This window comes from Chaetodon trifascialis, chromosome 10 (assembly GCF_039877785.1).
Source record: "Chaetodon trifascialis isolate fChaTrf1 chromosome 10, fChaTrf1.hap1, whole genome shotgun sequence".
Taxonomy (NCBI): Eukaryota; Metazoa; Chordata; class Actinopteri; order Chaetodontiformes; family Chaetodontidae; genus Chaetodon; species Chaetodon trifascialis.
In genome coordinates, this window is record NC_092065.1 from 23461058 (window position 1) to 23479993 (window position 18936).

General features: G+C 41.0%; 1 protein-coding gene across 4 annotated transcripts in view; it reads left to right on the forward strand.

The window, feature by feature from the left end:
- The window catches only part of kiaa1549la (KIAA1549-like a), a 109251-nt gene that overhangs the window by 46138 nt on the left and 44177 nt on the right, over positions 1-18936 (forward strand). For all 4 annotated transcript variants that reach the window (XM_070971532.1, XM_070971527.1, XM_070971530.1 and 1 more), the window contains exons 5-10: positions 3794-4016; positions 6001-6134; positions 7065-7233; positions 14571-14630; positions 15737-15897; positions 18055-18226. In XM_070971532.1, the coding sequence (XP_070827633.1) occupies positions 3794-4016; positions 6001-6134; positions 7065-7233; positions 14571-14630; positions 15737-15897; positions 18055-18226 (919 nt within the window). The remainder of the gene's footprint in view (positions 1-3793; positions 4017-6000; positions 6135-7064; positions 7234-14570; positions 14631-15736; positions 15898-18054; positions 18227-18936) is intronic.

Below are 18936 nucleotides of genomic sequence, written 5' to 3' on the forward strand. Positions count from 1 at the left end.
CGTTTTAAATGCCAAATGGATGCAGTGGAGTTTTGATAAATCTGCCCTTCAGAAGGCGTTTAAAAAAAAATCCCTGTTTCAGTGACCTAAAACGCTGTGAACAAGAGGCCAAGACTCAGAAGAAAATGTGCTTTTTGTGTACAAGGCCTAAAGGTCAGTAAACACAAGTCAGTGGCTAGTAAACAAGGCTCAGTGTCCCGTAAATAAAGGTAACAGGCTAGTAACCACATGCCAGTGGCTCGTAAGTACGGACTATTGCTGGCAATAAAGCTTTAGCTGATAATCTACCAACTTCACCTTTGCTTTCCATATAGTCAGTGCTAACTCCATCAGGTCTACACACTCTTCATGTGAAACAGTCGACCGCCAGCATCTTTCTGCTTCATTAAAGCCCGATTTTCACATGTTCATTTTTGCCACCTCGTTGGCTCTTCATATGTGCCGACATCGCATTCTTGAGTGTGTCATCATTCTACAATGTTCTGCAGCATTCATCATTTTCTCGTCCTGCTCATTCACCTCACAAGGACTCATCTGAATGGTGCTAGAGACAAACAGAGAGGTGACTAATGCAGACGGCGTTCAAGTCTGAATAGAAATAACCTGTTGAATAGCAGTGTTTGCTTAGAGAGGTGATTACACACACACTCACTCTCTCTCTCACACACACACACACACACACACACACACACACACACACACACACACACACACACATACACACACACACATCCATAATAAATGATTCTTTTTGTTTTCCTGCATCATAGCAGTGCAGTCAAGTGATCTTTCCATTTGGCTGCTGTGTGGATGCTTTTCGTCTCTGTTTTGATTTGTCCAGCCTCTCTATTTTTCGTTTCAACCGAGCCTATTTGTATTTCCTCTAGATCTTCTCTGTCTCTCTTCCCTCTCTGAAACGATCGCTCTCTTGCAATCTTCCTTTCAGTGTTTACATTTCTTGTATTGCTCCCTTCCACCATCTCCCCCCTATCTGATTGCACCCTCGGTTTAAGTCGATTGATTTTCTGCCAACCTGTCTGTCTCGCCTGTCTGCTGGTCTGCCTGTTGTGCCTGCCCGCCTCTCTGTCCGTCCACCTGCCTCCCTTCATCCTGCTGTCTGTCTGTCTTCTGTCTTCATCTGCCTGCTTTTTCTATTTTTATCCAGTTGTTTGTGAGCCTGCACAGGGAGTGACTCAGTGTCTCTGAGCTCCAGTCCACTTTCATCTACCCCCTCACACACACACACACACACACACACACACACACACACACACACACACACACACACACACACACACACACACACACACACACACACACACACACACACACTCCTCAGTTCTCATCCTCTTCATCAGATAACTATTTGGCAATCTGGATGAGTCTATTGAGAGACAGCAGCAGCCCCAACAAGGTATAAAATTGGCCAGAGCTTTAAAAGGCATGATACATAAGCAATGTTTTGAAACACTGTTAATGGGCAAATATTGGCGTTAGCAGAGACAGTGATTGTCAAACAGCATGAAATTAGCATGCAGCAGTATTTAATGTGTTGCATCATTGAACAATGTGCTTAACCATAATTGCTTGCAAAATCTGCCAGTTTTACTGCTTTAAAATGTTGGCAGGAAGAAAGAAGCGACAGCAGAGGGCAAGGGCAGTGTCTGCTTGGCTTTATTAGGTACAACTCTGCTTTACAATTATGCAAAGCAACAGTGAAATAAAACCCTTGCGGCTTGTGCGGGGTGCATTAGGAATTCTTAATGGGCTGCACTTTATTGTAACACCCCGGTTCAGCATTTGTAAGTGATATATGAACAATTGATGAATGGTTTAGAACATAGTAGAACACATTATACTGTAACTGCAAAGAGGTATATAAAACATTTTAGTGTTAATAATATATTTGCTGGCAATTATGTCTCTTCTTCCATTATGAAGTGCCCATAAGAGGATTCTTGATAACAGCACAGTTAGAAGCACAGAGCATTATTTATCCTTAAAAATCCTCAGAATATATAAATCCTATAGCACATGATTAGCAATCATCATATCAATATCTATTACTGTCCAGGAGTGTGCAGATGTCCGTGGATTATTCATACAACAAATTTTGTGTTTTTTAACTACAGATAACTTGTCAGGAGCATGTGATAGGACACTGCAGTTAATGCAGTACTTTTAATTGTTGATGCTAAATGTGCGTCTTATATAGAATTTTATACATTATGATGGAAACAGATCCTGAGTCTGTTCTTCAAATTAGTCCACATACCAACTAATGCTCATTACTGTTACATGTTAAAATGCTTGTATGCTATTTATAATATATAATATTTATATATGGGCTTATCATATTGTTTTAACACATTAATTAACTGTTTATACATATATATAAATCACTCCAAGGCAGATTTGTGCATGCCTAAAACTCCCAGAATATGTATTAATTGTATATGAGTAACAGCTGTTATCTTGTTATTAACTACACTAACTGTGTAGGCACCAGTTATGGATACGTCATAGAATGAGTTATTGGTTAACAAAGACATCAATAAACACTATCCTCATATAAAATCCTCATATCTGCTTAGAACTACATTGTAGTGTGTTATAAACCAATTATTAATAGTTTTTACTCTAATAAATTCTAAACAGGGGGTTGTTACCCAAAATGTTTAATGGTCTGAGTATTGTATTATAAAACTGTTTCACTTTTCAGCAAAATATGAAATCCGTGACTTTATTCTGTCAGTGTCCACTTACAGATGTTGGACATGAGGACATCCCTTACAGTCAGTGGTATTGGACATTATTAAAATTTCTTAATCATTCCATTTAAATTAAGACTTAAAGTGAGAGATTCAAATGTTCTCTCGTTGTTGTTGTTGTTGTTGTTTTTTAATAAAATGCAAAACCTAAAGGTCACTTCTTGGAATTAAAGAACATGTTGCTGAGTGTAGTTACAAATAAAGGGCTGCTTGATAAACTGGGGCTTGAGCTTTAGCAAGTGCTTGCAACAGGAAGTGACTTGAATAAAATGGCAGGTAGGACCGTTTGACAAACAGGGTGAGTTTTGTTTAATTTCTGTTGATACAGAGAGGAAAAGGGAGGAGAGGAGAGGAGGGGAGGGGAGAGGAGATGAGGGGGAGAGGTAATGAGATACAGTTTCACTAAGAGGCATGTGTTTTTTTAGAAAAAGACTAGCTTGGGGCAGCCAGCTTACAGAGGAGAGGAAAGGCAGGGTGAGCAAAGAGGAGAGAGCCATAGTAACAACAGCCACAGCTGCTCAGTGTGGATGAAGGTGGAGGGTAGAGGGAGGTGGGCGGTGTATAGTTCCAGAAATACGAGCCTTGACTCACCACCGATTGTTGTTTGTGTGTGTTTTTCCAGGACACACTTAGTCAGATTTATGACTGTTGAAGGCACAAACTAAAAAACTCCCTCAAGGCAGATTTGGCTTTAAAAAGATTAGAAATATTCTCAGTCTGATGCATTTGTATTCTAAACCTATAGCTCAAGCACAGCATTTGTTAGAAAAAAGGGGCTTTACACCTTGTCTCCAGCGGAGTCTCCTGAGCTCGTTTCATCTGGTAGCGCTGATTTCTTCTCTGATACTGTTTGTCTGGTTCTTCTTTGCAGTGTGTGTGCTTTGAGAGGAGAACACAGATCATCTAGACATACAAGCAGCACCATGTTTTTGGGACGCAGCCTCTCTTGAAAAGCATATGTAAGTGTAATAAAAAAAAATGAAATTATCCTCTCTCTGTCTCTCTCTCGCTCTGTGTCACAGGTGGAACGTGATGACTGCAGCCCTCACAACGTGACGTTGGGTTACTACGTGACCAGCGGCAAAACTGTCTACATTTCCTCCTTGGTGGTTGAGGCATTGAATGTCTACGGTTTTGACAAGCTGCTGTCAGAGATCAGGCAACACACCCCGTTGGTCAAGGCAGTTCTGGTTCCTGTGGCAACCTGGGTGCCCACTCCAAACATTCACCTGCAGCTGAAAACAGGTGATGAAACCGGATGGAAAATAAAATAACATAGATCAGCCTTTACGTAACAGAGTCGAACAAAAATGGTCTGATGATGCTCAGTCTGGAGGTGGAGTGGATAAGGATAAGGATAAGCAGAGGTTAGAGAGAGAGAGGAGGAGGAGGGAGAGAACACATGTATGAGCAGAGGGAGAGCGGAGCGATAGAAAATGCAATGAGAGTAGAGAGAGGGAGACACAAGGGAAGAGTAGAGCAGAGACAAAATTAGAAAATTCTGATTACATGTCTGCTCTCCTTTACTCTTCTCTGATACCCTAAATCCCATACAAACTCCCATGATTGCAGAGCAAAGGCAAATTGGTCCATTCATTTAGTCAGCCTCTTAAGCCTCTTTAAAAAACACATTTCAGGGCACACACACACACACACACACACACACACACACACACACACACACACACACACACACACACACACACACACACACACACACGTTTAAATCGAGTCTTGTGGGAAACAAGGAAGGAAAATCAGTGCAATTAACAAATTGTTATTTAAAAGATAGGTGCGCAGATTGGAAACCCATTATTTTTCTCAGCTAAGAATTGTAGATTTTAAAGTGTTTTTCAGTTTTCCAATTTGCAGTGTTGTTTTTGAGTAAATTAAAACCACTCTGTAAAGTATTAGTATTTCTTAAAGCTGCACTAATAAATACATTTATATTAACGATGGGTCAAATGACTACAGCGCATGTCCTGTAAAAAGGATCGCTCGTAGTGATCGTAGGGATTTGTTAACAATAGCAGCAATAGCTGGCGTCATAATGTAGCTTTAATTACCAAACAGAATCAGCAACTATCTGTGCTGCGCCCTCAGACGACATATTTTATCGCCTGTAGTGTGATGTATACCACAGTAAAGACTTCCCATGTTTGTGTACAGCTGTGTATGAAGTAGGCACTTGAGGCAAGAACAAAAATCCATTTCAGGCTTGTTCAGCTCATAAACCATAAATACTCAGTGTATTCCAATTTACCACCCAGCACACAATTTGCATAAGATTACCAACTGGGTCAACACTGTTTGTGCCTGCAATGCGTAGCAGACTATGAGACCAGTGAAGGATGTAGAGTCTTTTTTGCCTTTTTTTTTTTGGAGAGCCTGCACTCATAAGCACCACAGCGTTTAAATTTAGGTCAGAATATTGTTCCACCTCTCCTATCCCATCCTTTAAGAGGTTTTTTTTGAAAGAGTAGAGGACGAGTGCAGGGAGAGAACGGAGAGCGACCGTGGTAAAAGGACTGAGACAACATTAATAACATCCTCCATAATCTGCTGATGGACTCAATATTGTATACCCTTCCCTTGTTCCTTCCCGGTGCGGAGCTGCGAGGCGCTGATAGACAACTACTCTTTTCATTGTTCTCATTCTAGATAGTGGCGATAATCCTCTTTCTCTTTCTCATCGCTGAGGTTTATCGGTCACACACACACACAACATCTATCAAGAGCGCTACTTTTATTAATACCAAAAACAGAGCCCCGATACAGATTCCAGATACAGCTCGATGAAATAGATTGCTGTAGAGCAAAGTAATTTCTCTTTCCTCAGCTCTTTTCCAGCGCTTCTGTCTGTAGACCTACTTCACTAGCGACGATGGAGGAAATCTGACCTGCAGCAGCCCAACAGAAAATAATGAATGTAGAGTGCGGGTATTTCTTGATCTCAGAAAAGCATTTGATACTGCTGCGCATGGCTTACTGCCACAGAAAGATATGGCATTAGAAGGTTTGTAAACCATTCTGCTTATCAACAATCAACAAACCCACTGTATCGACTAATATATTGAGACTTAGAAGATTTTAAACAGTACAAATCATGCACGGCATAGTGTTGGAAACAAAGTGCTGATTTGTAGGGAGTAATTGCCATTTTTTCTGTCTACAATGAAATTCCATGTCAATATCATTTAAATATAATTTTCTTTCTTTTCCCTCTCAGTGTTGAGATTCGTTGGCCCGACAGATAACATCTACTCATGCAGTTTTGTCCAGATGTTGGAGCAGAGGCTGGAAAATGCCTATGATGAGGCTCAGGACAAAGTGCTGGAGACATACAGCAGGCTCACTGTGGAGGTACTACATGGCTTCATGGAGGCTATTTTTAGTGCTGAATGCAGACAGTCAACTATGTTGTATGTGTATGTAGCATGCTAATCAGGCTAATGTGAATAATATAGCTGGAGGTAAAATTCGGGACACAAGCATACAATCTGTTAGGTGGCTGCTACATGATGGCCGCACTGTTCCACAATAAAAGTACTTTACTGCAAATGAATATATAAAAAATGTAAAATTGCTCTGCAGTTTTTCAGGTCACAGAGGTCAGACAGGTTTGTTTGCAATTTACACTTCAAGAAAGGAATGATTATAGAGGCCTGTAATGGTTTATTTCTGGAGACACAATCAAAGCTCATTCTTCCACTGTGCTGTAACAGGTTACACCCTCTCAGTTATTTTTCCTCCTTTTGTTCTCTGCCTCTTTCTCATTTTTATCTCTTTCTCTCCGGCTATCAAGGTCCTCTCATGACTGCAGGACATACATGCACACACCATCATAATCATAAAGTAGGTCTCCGCAAGCAGAGGCAGATATGGAGTCCATTCATAATTCATCCTCTGAAATATTAACACTCAAGGAGGAATGTGATGGAAATTCCTGGTATCTCGCATCATCATCCACTTTACTATGGTGACTCAAACACATTATTTTCAGAGTGCCACGTAGGTCTTATTAAAGAATGAAAACATTGTTCATTCAAAGTGTCATACTGTGTCTGGAGCTCGGTAATGCATTCTTTATGGGCGTCTTAGACATCTGGTATGATACCATTAGATATTTCTCTATGAATGTTTGAATTATACATGTGCCCACTGCTGCCTGTTCATGTGTTTGCTATAAATAAAGCATTGAAAAATCATTCGAATATTGCACCTTGGGGTCACATAGTAATTCAGCTGATTCAAATGAAACATTAAAATCATGTGTTTTGTGTTTCTCTTCAGATCCAGAGTGTGTACCAGGAGCCAGGCTCTCCATCAGTCTCTCTCGTGTATGTGGTGAAGAACCAGGATGTGATTCTTAATGGGACCATCTCCAGTGGCCTTCTCAACCAGCTGACTGCAGAGCTGGTGGGCTACTTTCTGTTCTACCCACCCCTGGTCATCGCTGAGCGTAAGTAACACCACAGTGCACCTTAAAAGGTCATAAGGGACAGCGTGCTGCATGCTTTAAGCACATCCAGTCTCTCACATAGGAGTCTCTGATTCGTCAATGAGCAGCCCCCAAAATTCAGCAAACTGCAACTAAAAATGATGGTGATGGTATCACGATTGGGTATGAAATCCTTGAAAGGCAGCTTAAAGTATACATGCAAGGATGGGGTCAGGATCACCACTTTGTGAAACACATGATTAAGGAAAACCAAGAAAACACAGTTGATATTTACATTTCATACAGCGTCAAAACTTTTTTGGAATTGCGCTTTATTATGTATGTATGCATGTCATCTGCAAAGAATGACATCAGTTCATATACGTGATTTTGATCATTCAATTCAGAAGTTTTGTAATGCTTAGCTACAAATGCCAAGTGAGAGCTTTGTGTCCAGTCAGTTTTCCTAGCTGAAGTTATCTCTTTTCAAATAAAAGAAAATGAAGCTAAGGCAGACAGTCAACTCGAGTCTGCCACTGCACTAACATGGCTTACTCTGGACTTAAGATGCCAGTGCTCTGCAGAGTCTTTTGCTGCCATGCCTGTTGCCACATAACTCATGCTTGCTATGGTGTCACTGCCCACTACTAAGCAATTGTCACTTTCCACTGCCTGATGTGCTAAACCTGACATTTCCCTGTGGGCAGTGCCCAGGTCAGAGCCAAGACACCAAATCTCAACACTGTACACATTCTACACTCACTCGATAATCCATTCCATGTGGTTTCACTGACTGAAAAACATTTTTCACTTACCTCTTGTGTTATCTAACCATGCAGATATTAGAAGTAAGTGAGAAAATATGTTTTTGAAATGGGTGCATTGACCCTTTAACTTTTAGACCTCAGAATCACTTGCAGATTAGCTTGGTTGATCCCAGTGAACATACATTTACAGTGTTTAATTCGGTGTTTAATCCAAACAGCATTTCCACACAATGAAAGGTCACATATTCATATGCAAAGTGAGACAAATAAGTGAGGTCATCTGGCAACTTCTCTGTCTGGGCATTTTGAGCAGCCAGCAGCAACATGAGTTGGCATCACTGCTCTTAGACATTTCATCCCTCACTCACTGCTAATTTCTCAGCATTCACAGCAACAAAGAGTTGCTTTGCTCTTATGGTGACACATAAAGACTTGGCTAGCATTGCCTAACCCAGAATTAATGGTGTACAAATTAGAGTCCAGTCAGGGCGCTTAGTATTCATTCATTTGATGTACCCGCAAGGCATCTTCTCAAAGGCACTGCTGGACAATTATGATGCATTTGTACTCATTCGCAGAAGGCTGTAGGTGAAAATGAAAATGAGCATTTTATCTGCAGTCAGAGCACATGGCTCTGACAGCAATACTGAACACAAATATTCACTCTGTACTGTTGAGCTAAATGCTGTAGTAACACTTTTCAAGTCAATGCACCATGCCAGAGCTTAGTTCCATAATACTAACAAAAACAGCATTATGCATGGCTGCCGATTTATGAGATTCATCCAAACTGACATTTAAGAGCGCTGAAGTACAATGCAAAAGAGGACTGGTGTTGACATCATGTTGACCTAATGGGTGTTATTTTAGCTCACTCTCACACACACGCTGGAAAGATGTGCCCTCCATTACAGCCATTGTTCATTTTTGGTTGAAAAGGTGACATTTTAGACTTAGAAATCTTTGTTTTCATTTTCATTATCTCTCTGACTTTTATTAGCTATTTTTCTTCCTTTACTGCTTCATTTTTGCACCTTTCGCATATTTCTCTGAGGTAAAGACCACACTAACAGCCCTGGACTGCTAATATACATCTTGCATCACTATATTGTTACAGCATAAAGTCTTAAACCACTAATGTGCCAAGAAAGTGTGAAGGAGCCATATTTCTGTCGAACTAGCTTTAGTGCTACCCTCAGGCTGTGAAAAATGTCTTGAAAACACAACAAGGATAGAAACTGTGCCCACAACCCTCCCTGCTCCATGTGTTTTATGAGCTTTTCGGCAGCAGGAAGAGAACAAGTATACAGAGCTGAGCTTGAAACCGAGAAAAGATTTTTGCATTCAGAGCTTTTTTTTTAGTCTTGAAAACAGGCCAGGCTTTAGACAACAGGGGGCTCAAAGAAAGAATTTCTTTGGGGGCCCTCCTTACTTTTCCTGGAGCCAAGAACTATGACATAAAGCAATAAACTATATACTATAACTATCCAGTATATCTAAAACTAGTCTAAAGTTTTATGAGGACAACATGAACACAACTTGATACTGTACTGCCACAATGTGGCAAGAACATTCCTGTAATCTGTAGGAGTGGGATTAATCCTTGCATAACAAACTCTTTGTCATCTGCAGAGAAAGTACCACACTCCCTTAAAAAACCGTCCAGTTTTGGGAGTTGTTGAGAAAGAATCTTTCTAAACTTTGTGAAATGCTGTTTGACAAGCTACATCAAATTCTTAATTGTTTGTCCTGTGCAGCGCCTGTGCCAATCAAATCCATCCACTGATCTATTCACTGACATGGGGGCCTCCTGGCTCAGAGATATGTTAATTGGCTTGATGTGATCTATCCCCAGGACTGTAACCTAAAGTCGATCTGACTGACTGTGCTTGAATCAAAATGCAGGTAACATCTGTTACAGTGCACATGAATGTGACACCTGCTCTGACAGAGGCGGTAGGAATTGATTAAACCAGTAGTATTAGCTAGCCATCCTGTTAGCATAATATAACATTTTTGCAAAATTGTCTTGTGGGACATTTGAAGTGCTCATGGGGGCCCTCTGGTAGCCCCGGGGGCCCTAAGCAGACACTTAGTACGCTTATTCGTCAGCCTGGCTCTGCTTGAAAGGTTCACCAAACAGAGGCTGGAGGTAGTACAGAAGCCTGCCAACAGAGAGGGATTACAATATAGACCCAGGGAGACTCAGTTGGACTTGGTTTGTTCTAACCACAGAACTAGACATTCGGAAGAGTCTGGTCTCTTTGTGCTACTTTTATAGTCATTACATAACACTTGTGTCCTTGTTCTCTGTAGCAGTGTGCTGCTGGGATGAGACAGACTTACATAGCCATATGTATGCTGCTTAAACAATACTGACTCCTGAAAACCATTGAGTCCATTGAAGGGAATGCATGATTTATGGCTTTGCGTATGTTTGACCCGCTTCTCAGAGGGGGGAATTCAGGATTACTCTATATTGTGTGTCAGACTATACTATGTCTGCAGCATAGAAAGAGTCTCAGATTTCAACCGTATCTCCTACTAAGCTCATTTTCATATACCAATTTGCTTAGGGCTGAAATTACTATGATGTATAAGAGGTCACACGTGGTCATGAACCCACAGAGAATTATCACCTGACTCTGTGGTTCTCCTCAGCCCTGTGCAGCTTTTTACCTCCTGTCAGGTTTCCCAGAATGCAACTTTACCATTTTGATTCAGTTTCTTGGCTCTCACCTTGTTTCCAGCAGCAGTCGGCTGTTGTTTTTAGCAAGCTCTAATAAACACAGTGTACATACTAGTGTTGTTTTCGTCAACAAAAATTCTGACGAAATATCGTGACGAAAACGAGACGGTCGTGACGAAACGCAATATTGTTGATGAATGAAAATGAGACTAAATGTGGTTTACAAAATAAAAACTCAAAAAAAAAACAAAAAAAAAAAACCGTCAACTAAAACGAGTCGCCTCGTCTCGTTTTAGTCAATGAAAATGACGAGCGTTTTAGCAGTTTTTATTTTGTAAACCAAATTTAGTCTTGTTTTTATTCATCAACAATATGCATTATATATTTAATTAGAGTTATCGTCACATAACCAGCATTTATGTTGCGTCTCATCTTGTTTCTGTCATTTCAAACGACGATATTTTGTCATAATTTTCGATGACGAAAACAACACTAGTACATACCTGCCCAGCACGAAACAGACAGAGTTAGTTAGTCATTCAGCACCCTAAAGAGTCGTATCAGAAGGAGTTGGCGGAGACCAAAAATTAGCTAAAAGGAGTGTTAATGCAGCATTAATTGTAAACGATTGGCACATTGAATTGTATTTCCCCAGATTTTCTTGCATTTGCTTTAACTGTGACATGCTATGAACATCAACCATCAGAGGCTACTGGTCATACCAGACCAAGCAGGGCTGTAGAATCAGAAATTTAAGATTGGACTTCATTCATCAAGTGGAGATAAAACACAACTCCAAATGGATTCTTATGGAGCTCCATGTCCACTGGATGTGTAAATAAGCAACTATTCTGCCTCCAACTGTCCAAAAGTAACTGATAAGTGCTGCTGGAAGGTTTGGGAAAGATTGTGGTTTTGGTTAAATATCGGAAAGTCAGAGCTACCCATCTTCTTAACCAAGTGCTTTGAGTTGACTAAACATAACCATAAAATACCATAAAACAGTATTTAGAATGGTTTTGAGGTAGCGTGCCATTAGGATTACCTGCTGTAGATATAGGGCAAATTAGGTTCAACTAGTTCATTTTTATTCTTTAGTATTGTTACATCATCTTCCTCATGAGCAATTAAAGACCGTAGACCTCATACGTGAGCTACTTGAGCTCTGTTTGCATTCCACTCCAGCCTCTAATGCCATCTGTGAGATTTTAAAAGGGCAAACAGCTGTACAGCTCCTATCATCTGAATCATGCCATAGGCAATGTGTTGTCCATGCCTTTCGAATGAGCTAATTTTAGCCTGGTGAGATTAGATTAGTATCTATTTGTGCATGCTCTCAACACCCAAAGGGCTAAAACATCACACTTCACATGATCACATCCAAACCCACTTGACATCACCACGGAAACCCTGTCTGTTCCCTTAAAAACCGGCTCTCTTACTAATGTTGAAACAACAAGCGAATGACTATAGAATCATGTAAAATGCTAGGGTAGATTAATGATTGGGTCATCTCGTTGTGAAGCCTCCATAATAATGACTGATGTTTGGACTGATCCCTGCAATCGGCTGGCGACCGGTTCAGGGTGTACCCCGCCTCTCGCCCGTTGAAGCTGGGATAGGCTCCAGCCCCCCCGCAACCCTTGAAAGGGATAGGCGGTATAAAAAAGGGATGGATGAATGGATGGATGTTTGGACTGAGAGCCACAAACAGGTCACAACAAGTCAGAAAGTTTTGAGAGACAGACAATTCATTGTTGGTTTTGGTCTATTCACTGGATTTGACAGTAGGACTGATATAGACTGACATCAGTATTGTACTTTAAACCTACATTATTTCTCATTTTTGGAATTATACAACTAAATTTTCCAGCTACTGTGTTAATGAAATGAATCCTGTGGATTAGTCGGCCCGTTGAACTGATTCCCTGAAGGGCACTGAATGCATCTAAACCTTAACGCTTCAGTGCTGTTTGTCTTAAGAGTTTATGTGAACTTGTTTAAGTTGCAGAAGAGCTCAGTGAATGTAAATGCGCTCACATACAGACGCATCATGGAGGGGGCAGCAGACAGGCAGACAGAGTGCCGAGCAGAAGCACTCACTGGTATTAACAGCTACCGCTGGTGCAAAGCCATTGACTCGAGCTAAACGCTACTCTCGGCAGGCAGCCAGCTCAGAGGAGTTAGGTGGAGACAGATGGTGAAACAGGCAGATGGGAAATAAGAAAAGATAGGTTGACGGATGAATAGGACACAGAAAGAGGTCGACGGACTGAGAGAGTGATGATGGGTAGATAAAGACAGAAGGAGACAGTCGGCTGGGCGGAAAGGAACAGGCATTTTAGGAAATGAATAGGCTGACGGGTAAACAGGTAGAGAATTAGGCAGGTATGGAGGCACGCAGGCAGAAAGAAAGGGTGAGAGCTGGTGTACAGAGGAAGGAAGACGGTGATAGGTAAGAGAAAGGTGGATAACAACACCTGACAAGGAGAGTTTAATCTGATTTTATCATCTGTGCCAAAGGCCAACGCTGAACATCTCCTCTGTAGAGTTTTTTTCATATGAGACATAATAATAACACACAGAAACGACAACAACCAAAAGACAAAAAAGGGTACAAATGCAGATAAGCTTATAAAATTAACTACATAAACTGAGTAAATTTAAGACGTCACATTTAGATTTCCTGTATTGTACTACGCCCATTAGTAGGAGTGTGTGTGTGTGTGTGTGTGTGTGTGTGTGTGTGTGTGTGTAATAAGGAAAGTAAAGCAGAAGCAATAATAATATTCATTACATGATCCTCATCATTCCATCACCAACACCCACATTATTAAAATACTAAGTTCTAATAACTGGTGTCAAAATGATCAGATTGTGTCTGACTTGGTGTTAATTTTAAATTGTCTTGTGTTTGGGGACTCTGCTTTTTCTTATCTATACACACATTTTCATTTGTACATTATTCCTGCTGGTTTTCCTTCAGTATCCCCTACCTATCAGTAACATATTATTCACGCCTCTGCCCAGTCACAGTCCAGGGCAAGTTCACCAGTGTTTCAGCTGACCTACTGTCCTCCGTTTCAATCACACTTCTTTGTTTCTATTCAAGTTAGATTTGCAGTTGAATAATTTTGAGAAAAGACTAACTGCTGTGCTGGTTATCACGCTTTGTTCTGCGTATAACAACACTGATTTAAAAAAGTGCAGGATTCGACTCAGGGGCTTCTACAATGATTGACGTTTAGGGGGCAGCCCTGACACACTAAAAACCTTGGGCGAGGTATTATTTTAGCACAGTAGTACTGGAAGGTTTCTTGGGGTCTGGGTATTTAATGACTGCCGTGTGTAGTCTGCCATTGAGGAAAATGTAGTTGCTCAATGGATTATGTTCAGTTATTTCCAGTGAAGGACCACACTGAAGGTGTAGAGCGGGAAAGCACTTTGACAGCAGAGACTGGGCTTTGCATCCTGAGTCCATGTGTGGTTAGGCTTATTTTTAAATGTGAGTGCTTGAACATAACAATAAGATGTTCATCAGGCTTTAGTTGCATTGTTTTACTGCAGGGGATAATGTTACAGGGAGGCAAATGAAATAAGCTGTGAATGTTTTGCAAATGAGTTCCTTATAAGCGTTTCGGCAGACACATTCATTTAAAGTGTTTTCTAGTTACATAGACACAAAACAAAATCCAGGGGCCCTAACTGGGATATAAATTAAATACTTTTTATTCTCAGAAAATTGTTCAAATGTCTTGAGTAGTAAGTATGTGTGCAGTTTAGGAAATGCATTTTAAAACTGGTCTGGTCCCCCAAATCCAGGTGGTGTTACTCTCGAATTCGACTTTATAAAAGCTGCAGTTGCCTATAACTTTCCCCTCTCTCTCTCTTTCTCGCTTCAGCCCTTGAATACCATAATCTCAACACATCGGCAGCAACCAAGAACTACTGGGTCATAACAGGTAAACACACACACACACACACACACACACACACACACACACACACACACACAGCCTTAACCAACGTTAACCCAAGTCTCCACCCTAAAATTTAACGATTTACATTATGGGGACCTGCACTTCGTTCCCACAAGGACGGCGAGTCCCCACAATGTCACTGTGTAAATACATTTATATCCCCACAACGTGAGTAACACATGCGCTTACACACACACACACACATACACACAAACAAGAAGACGAAAGTGCAACTGGGTAATCAGCGGTAATCAAGAGCTGCATCGATTGGACAAAACATCAGTTAGTTAAACGCCCTGGTGCTCGCTGTTGTGCAATTCAGCAATATAGTATTGGCTCTCTACAGTCTCCTTCCCTCCCTACCTCCCACCCCCCCTCCCCTCACCTGCTCACTCCCTCACCCACCTGCTCTCGCTGCTCAGCGTCTTTAGCCGCTCTGTTCCTGGGACGACCTATTGATGTATAATTCACAGCTTCCTGACTGGGGCATAGGGAGAGATCACATCACGGCTGGGTGTGAATGATGCTGAAGTGTGTGTTCAAGTGTGTGTGTGTTAAGTTTGTCCACTGAGCTATCTCGCTTATGGCAGCTAGTAAGAGACGCAGTCAGCAGCAAGATTGATGCAAGCACCTGTGTGTGTGTGCATGCACCGGATATGTGTTTTTTGTTCAGTTCTGATGGAGACACGCAGTGTGTGTCACTGCAGCTGTAATAGAAGTTTCTGGATGAGCAGCTTTTAGTAAATGGAAGGGACGATCATCCAGTCCTCTCTAATATCCCACTCATCTCCCGTCTGTTCTTTCTTTTTCCATCCTCTCCTCCTTCGCCCTCAACAATATCAATAGTCATCAAATGCTCTCCCTTTGATGTTTTCGTACCTGCTCCATCTTCACACTCTCCTTGCTTCACTCATCCACTCCTCACCCGTCTTCTCTTTCCCTCCCTTTGCTTTTCTCCTGGCTCTTGTTGTCATTCGCACTCCATTCTCCATCCCCTCACCTGTCGCCTCTTTCGCCCCTCCTTGCCGGCCTGAATGCCTCTTTACCCCCTAAATCCCTGCTCTGTTCTCTCTTGTCTCTTCTCGCAGTGATCCAGGATGTGGACAGCTCCTCCCTGGAGGCCAACTACCAGAGTTTTGCCAGCTTGATGGAGCAGCGGCTGGCTGAGCTCTTCCTGGTGGCGGGCAGGCAGGGCTCTCGGATGGCGAGATCTCGGCGGGCCACCACCGTGGGGGCCTACACTGTGCAGGTGGGTGAAAATGTGATTTCTCTGTGTCATTGTGTGCAGCGTCAGTTGTGTTTATAACAACTGGTTTGCACCTTTCCAAGTGATGACATTAATCAACCAATCAGTAGAGAACACACCACCAGTTAATTTAGCAGAAGTAAAAATACAAAAAGTCGACAGCCATCCTGACAGCTATGTGAGGCTGTGCTGCTGCAGTAAACATGCGTGCTAATGTCAGCATGGCAGCATGCTCACAGTGATGATGTTAACATGCTCATGTTGTAGCAGGTGCAGTGTTTATGGTCATCAGTTTAGTTTAGCCCGTTAGCATGCTTACATGCATGAAAGTGTAGTTGAAAATACAAATGACATTCATGGGAAGTTCATTAGCTTTGCAGACAGCTGGTTATATATATGTATATATTTCAATCCATCTATCTACCTGTCTATAAATATAGACTTTCAGAGATATTTCAGTCTGGAGCTAAACGCTGGACGAGCCTGATCTGAAGGTAAACTATTGGCCGTTGGTGCCAGTGAACATCAGAGAAAGCTCTGCATTCAGGACCCTGGACAGCACCCTCTTACTGTTCGTGTGCTAGATTATTACATTAGTAAATGAGTGCTCGTACAGGAAGTTGTCAGAAACATAGACAGAGAAATCAGCGTACACATTGCAAAACTGACAGTGGGAATCAGTTCAAAACTTAATCGAGTTGATTAATCAATTATTCTGTAACTATTTTGATAAGAGATTAATCACAAAGGTCTGTTTTCAAGCAAAAAATAGCAAACATTCACTCATTCCAGTTTCTTAAATTTGAGAATTTGCTGCTTTTTTTCATCTTATTTGATTGTAAAATGATTATCTTTTTTTTTTTTTTTTTTTAGCTTTGGACTCTTGGTCGACTGTTGATGGCTTGGGCTTTAGAAAATGTCTTGTACATTTTTCACCTTTTGTAATGTTTTATAGACCAAACAATCAACTGATTAATTGAGAAAGTATTCAGCAGATTAATTTATTTTTCAAAAATTATTATTATGATTATTTTTTAGTTGCAGCTGTCATGCAAATCTAATCATTTTTTGCATTAAATAAGTTGCTCTGTGGGAACAGACTCCAAGTCTCATCACATTTGAGAGTATCTTCAAAAAGGAGGGCTCTCTAAACTGTCACTGCTTTGCCACAGAATATCAAAGCTTCAAATAAATAAATAGGCAACTCAATTGCTGATTATGAAAAACGATTTTAATATTTGATAAACAGGTCTGAAGTCTCTGCAAACAGATTTCCACAGTGCACTGAAATGATGATGTGAAAGCCATAGAAAACCTCCTGGGAGAATATGGTTTGAAAACAGCATGTATTAGATTTGTGTGTACTGTTTTCAGTGTATGGCCATTTAACATTTGGCAATGTTAGTATTAGATTGAAGTAGTTTGAGTACTTGAACTGAAGGTACTTGTAAGCACAGAGGTACAAATGTTTGTGTGTTGTTGTCTGTATGTGTCACCTCCCTGCCTGGTGCTCCATATTGTGCAAATTAAGACAACGATTGACTCCTCCTGGGCATTACGCCTTACACACCCTGGTTTTATGGGAAGTCACAGATGACCGGTTTTATGGCTGCAGCAATGGAGGAGGGAGAGGCTTCCAGTAAGGGGGGCAGCTGGGGGGTGGGGGGGGTGGGGGGGGGATCATCCAGCCATTTAACACCACGCATCCCTTCTTTTTATGAAAAAATCAAATTACCAGACTTGATTAAACCCTGTGATCTGCTCGTCAAATTAAAAAAGGTGTTTGATGTATGATGAAAGGAAATTGAGATTTCAAGTGACTCAGTTATCCTCGAGTGTCTTCCCCAAGTGCAGTTATCTCGCAGCAAATGGCTTGTCGTGATCAAAGCACCAGAGAGGATTCAGAATTTTGATTGGGCCGCTGTAGATATAGCAGGGACTTTTAATCTGTTGGTGTGGAGAGATAAGGGATTTTGTTTTGAATCTGGCTGTAGATGGTGCGTTATTGGTAATTGTATCTATAAAATAAACTTCTGAACTAGTGAGTCTATGCAATTGTTATGTATTTGAAAGTACATGTAGTGTGATCAAATATAAACCCTTTTTTTTATATAAAATGAGATATTGAGATATTGGACACTTTATTTGTCCTCTCTGCAGATGGTGAGTATGCGCCGACTGCCTGGCCCCAAGAACCCAGCAGAGATGACATACTACGTCCAGCTGAATGGAGCACCCATCACTGGAACCAATGCTGCCAAGACCCTCAGCAGTCTGGACTCCCAGACCATGGCTCTGACACTGGGATACTTTGTGCAAGTGCAGGCTGAACGTAAGCTTGTTACATTACTGTCCAGTGTTATGATATGTGTATGTATCGTATTTGTTAAGGACAGAGCAAGTCAGACATGATGCAAATTAAGGGTATTATTTACTGACTGACTGATAGGTTGTATATCCTGAACTGTTGAACTACTCCAAGTCCAGTAACAGGAGTCTTATTTGATTATTCTAATGCTTCTAAATGAATGAAGTGTTCTTGAGGTGGCCCCATCCTCGCTTGTGAACGACTGAGCCTTTCCAGGATGCCCCTTTCATACCCAATCATGATACCTGTGGAATGATCCAAACAGGTGTTTTTGGAGTTTTTCCACATCTTTCCCAGTCTGAAGTTGCTCCTGTCCAAACTTGTTTGAAACATGTTGCTGCATCATATTCTGAATAAGAAGATATTTACAAAAATCTAAATGATGTCTTATTCAGTTGAATATAGCTTGAAAGGAATTTGCAAATCACTGCATTTATTTTTTGTCATGTTTTTAAAGAGCAGCCCAACATTTCTGAACCAGGGTCTGCACTATTCAAATAAGTTCATGTTCTTGCTAATTTACTCCAGTTATAGAAGTGATTAGCATTAATAAAGAGACTTTTTTCTTTTGCATATTTACACACATATTTACACACATTTTCTTTTCCATGCTTTTTTTGTATTTAGCTAGGAGCATATATGTACACACAATGTTATAGATGCACAGAGTACAT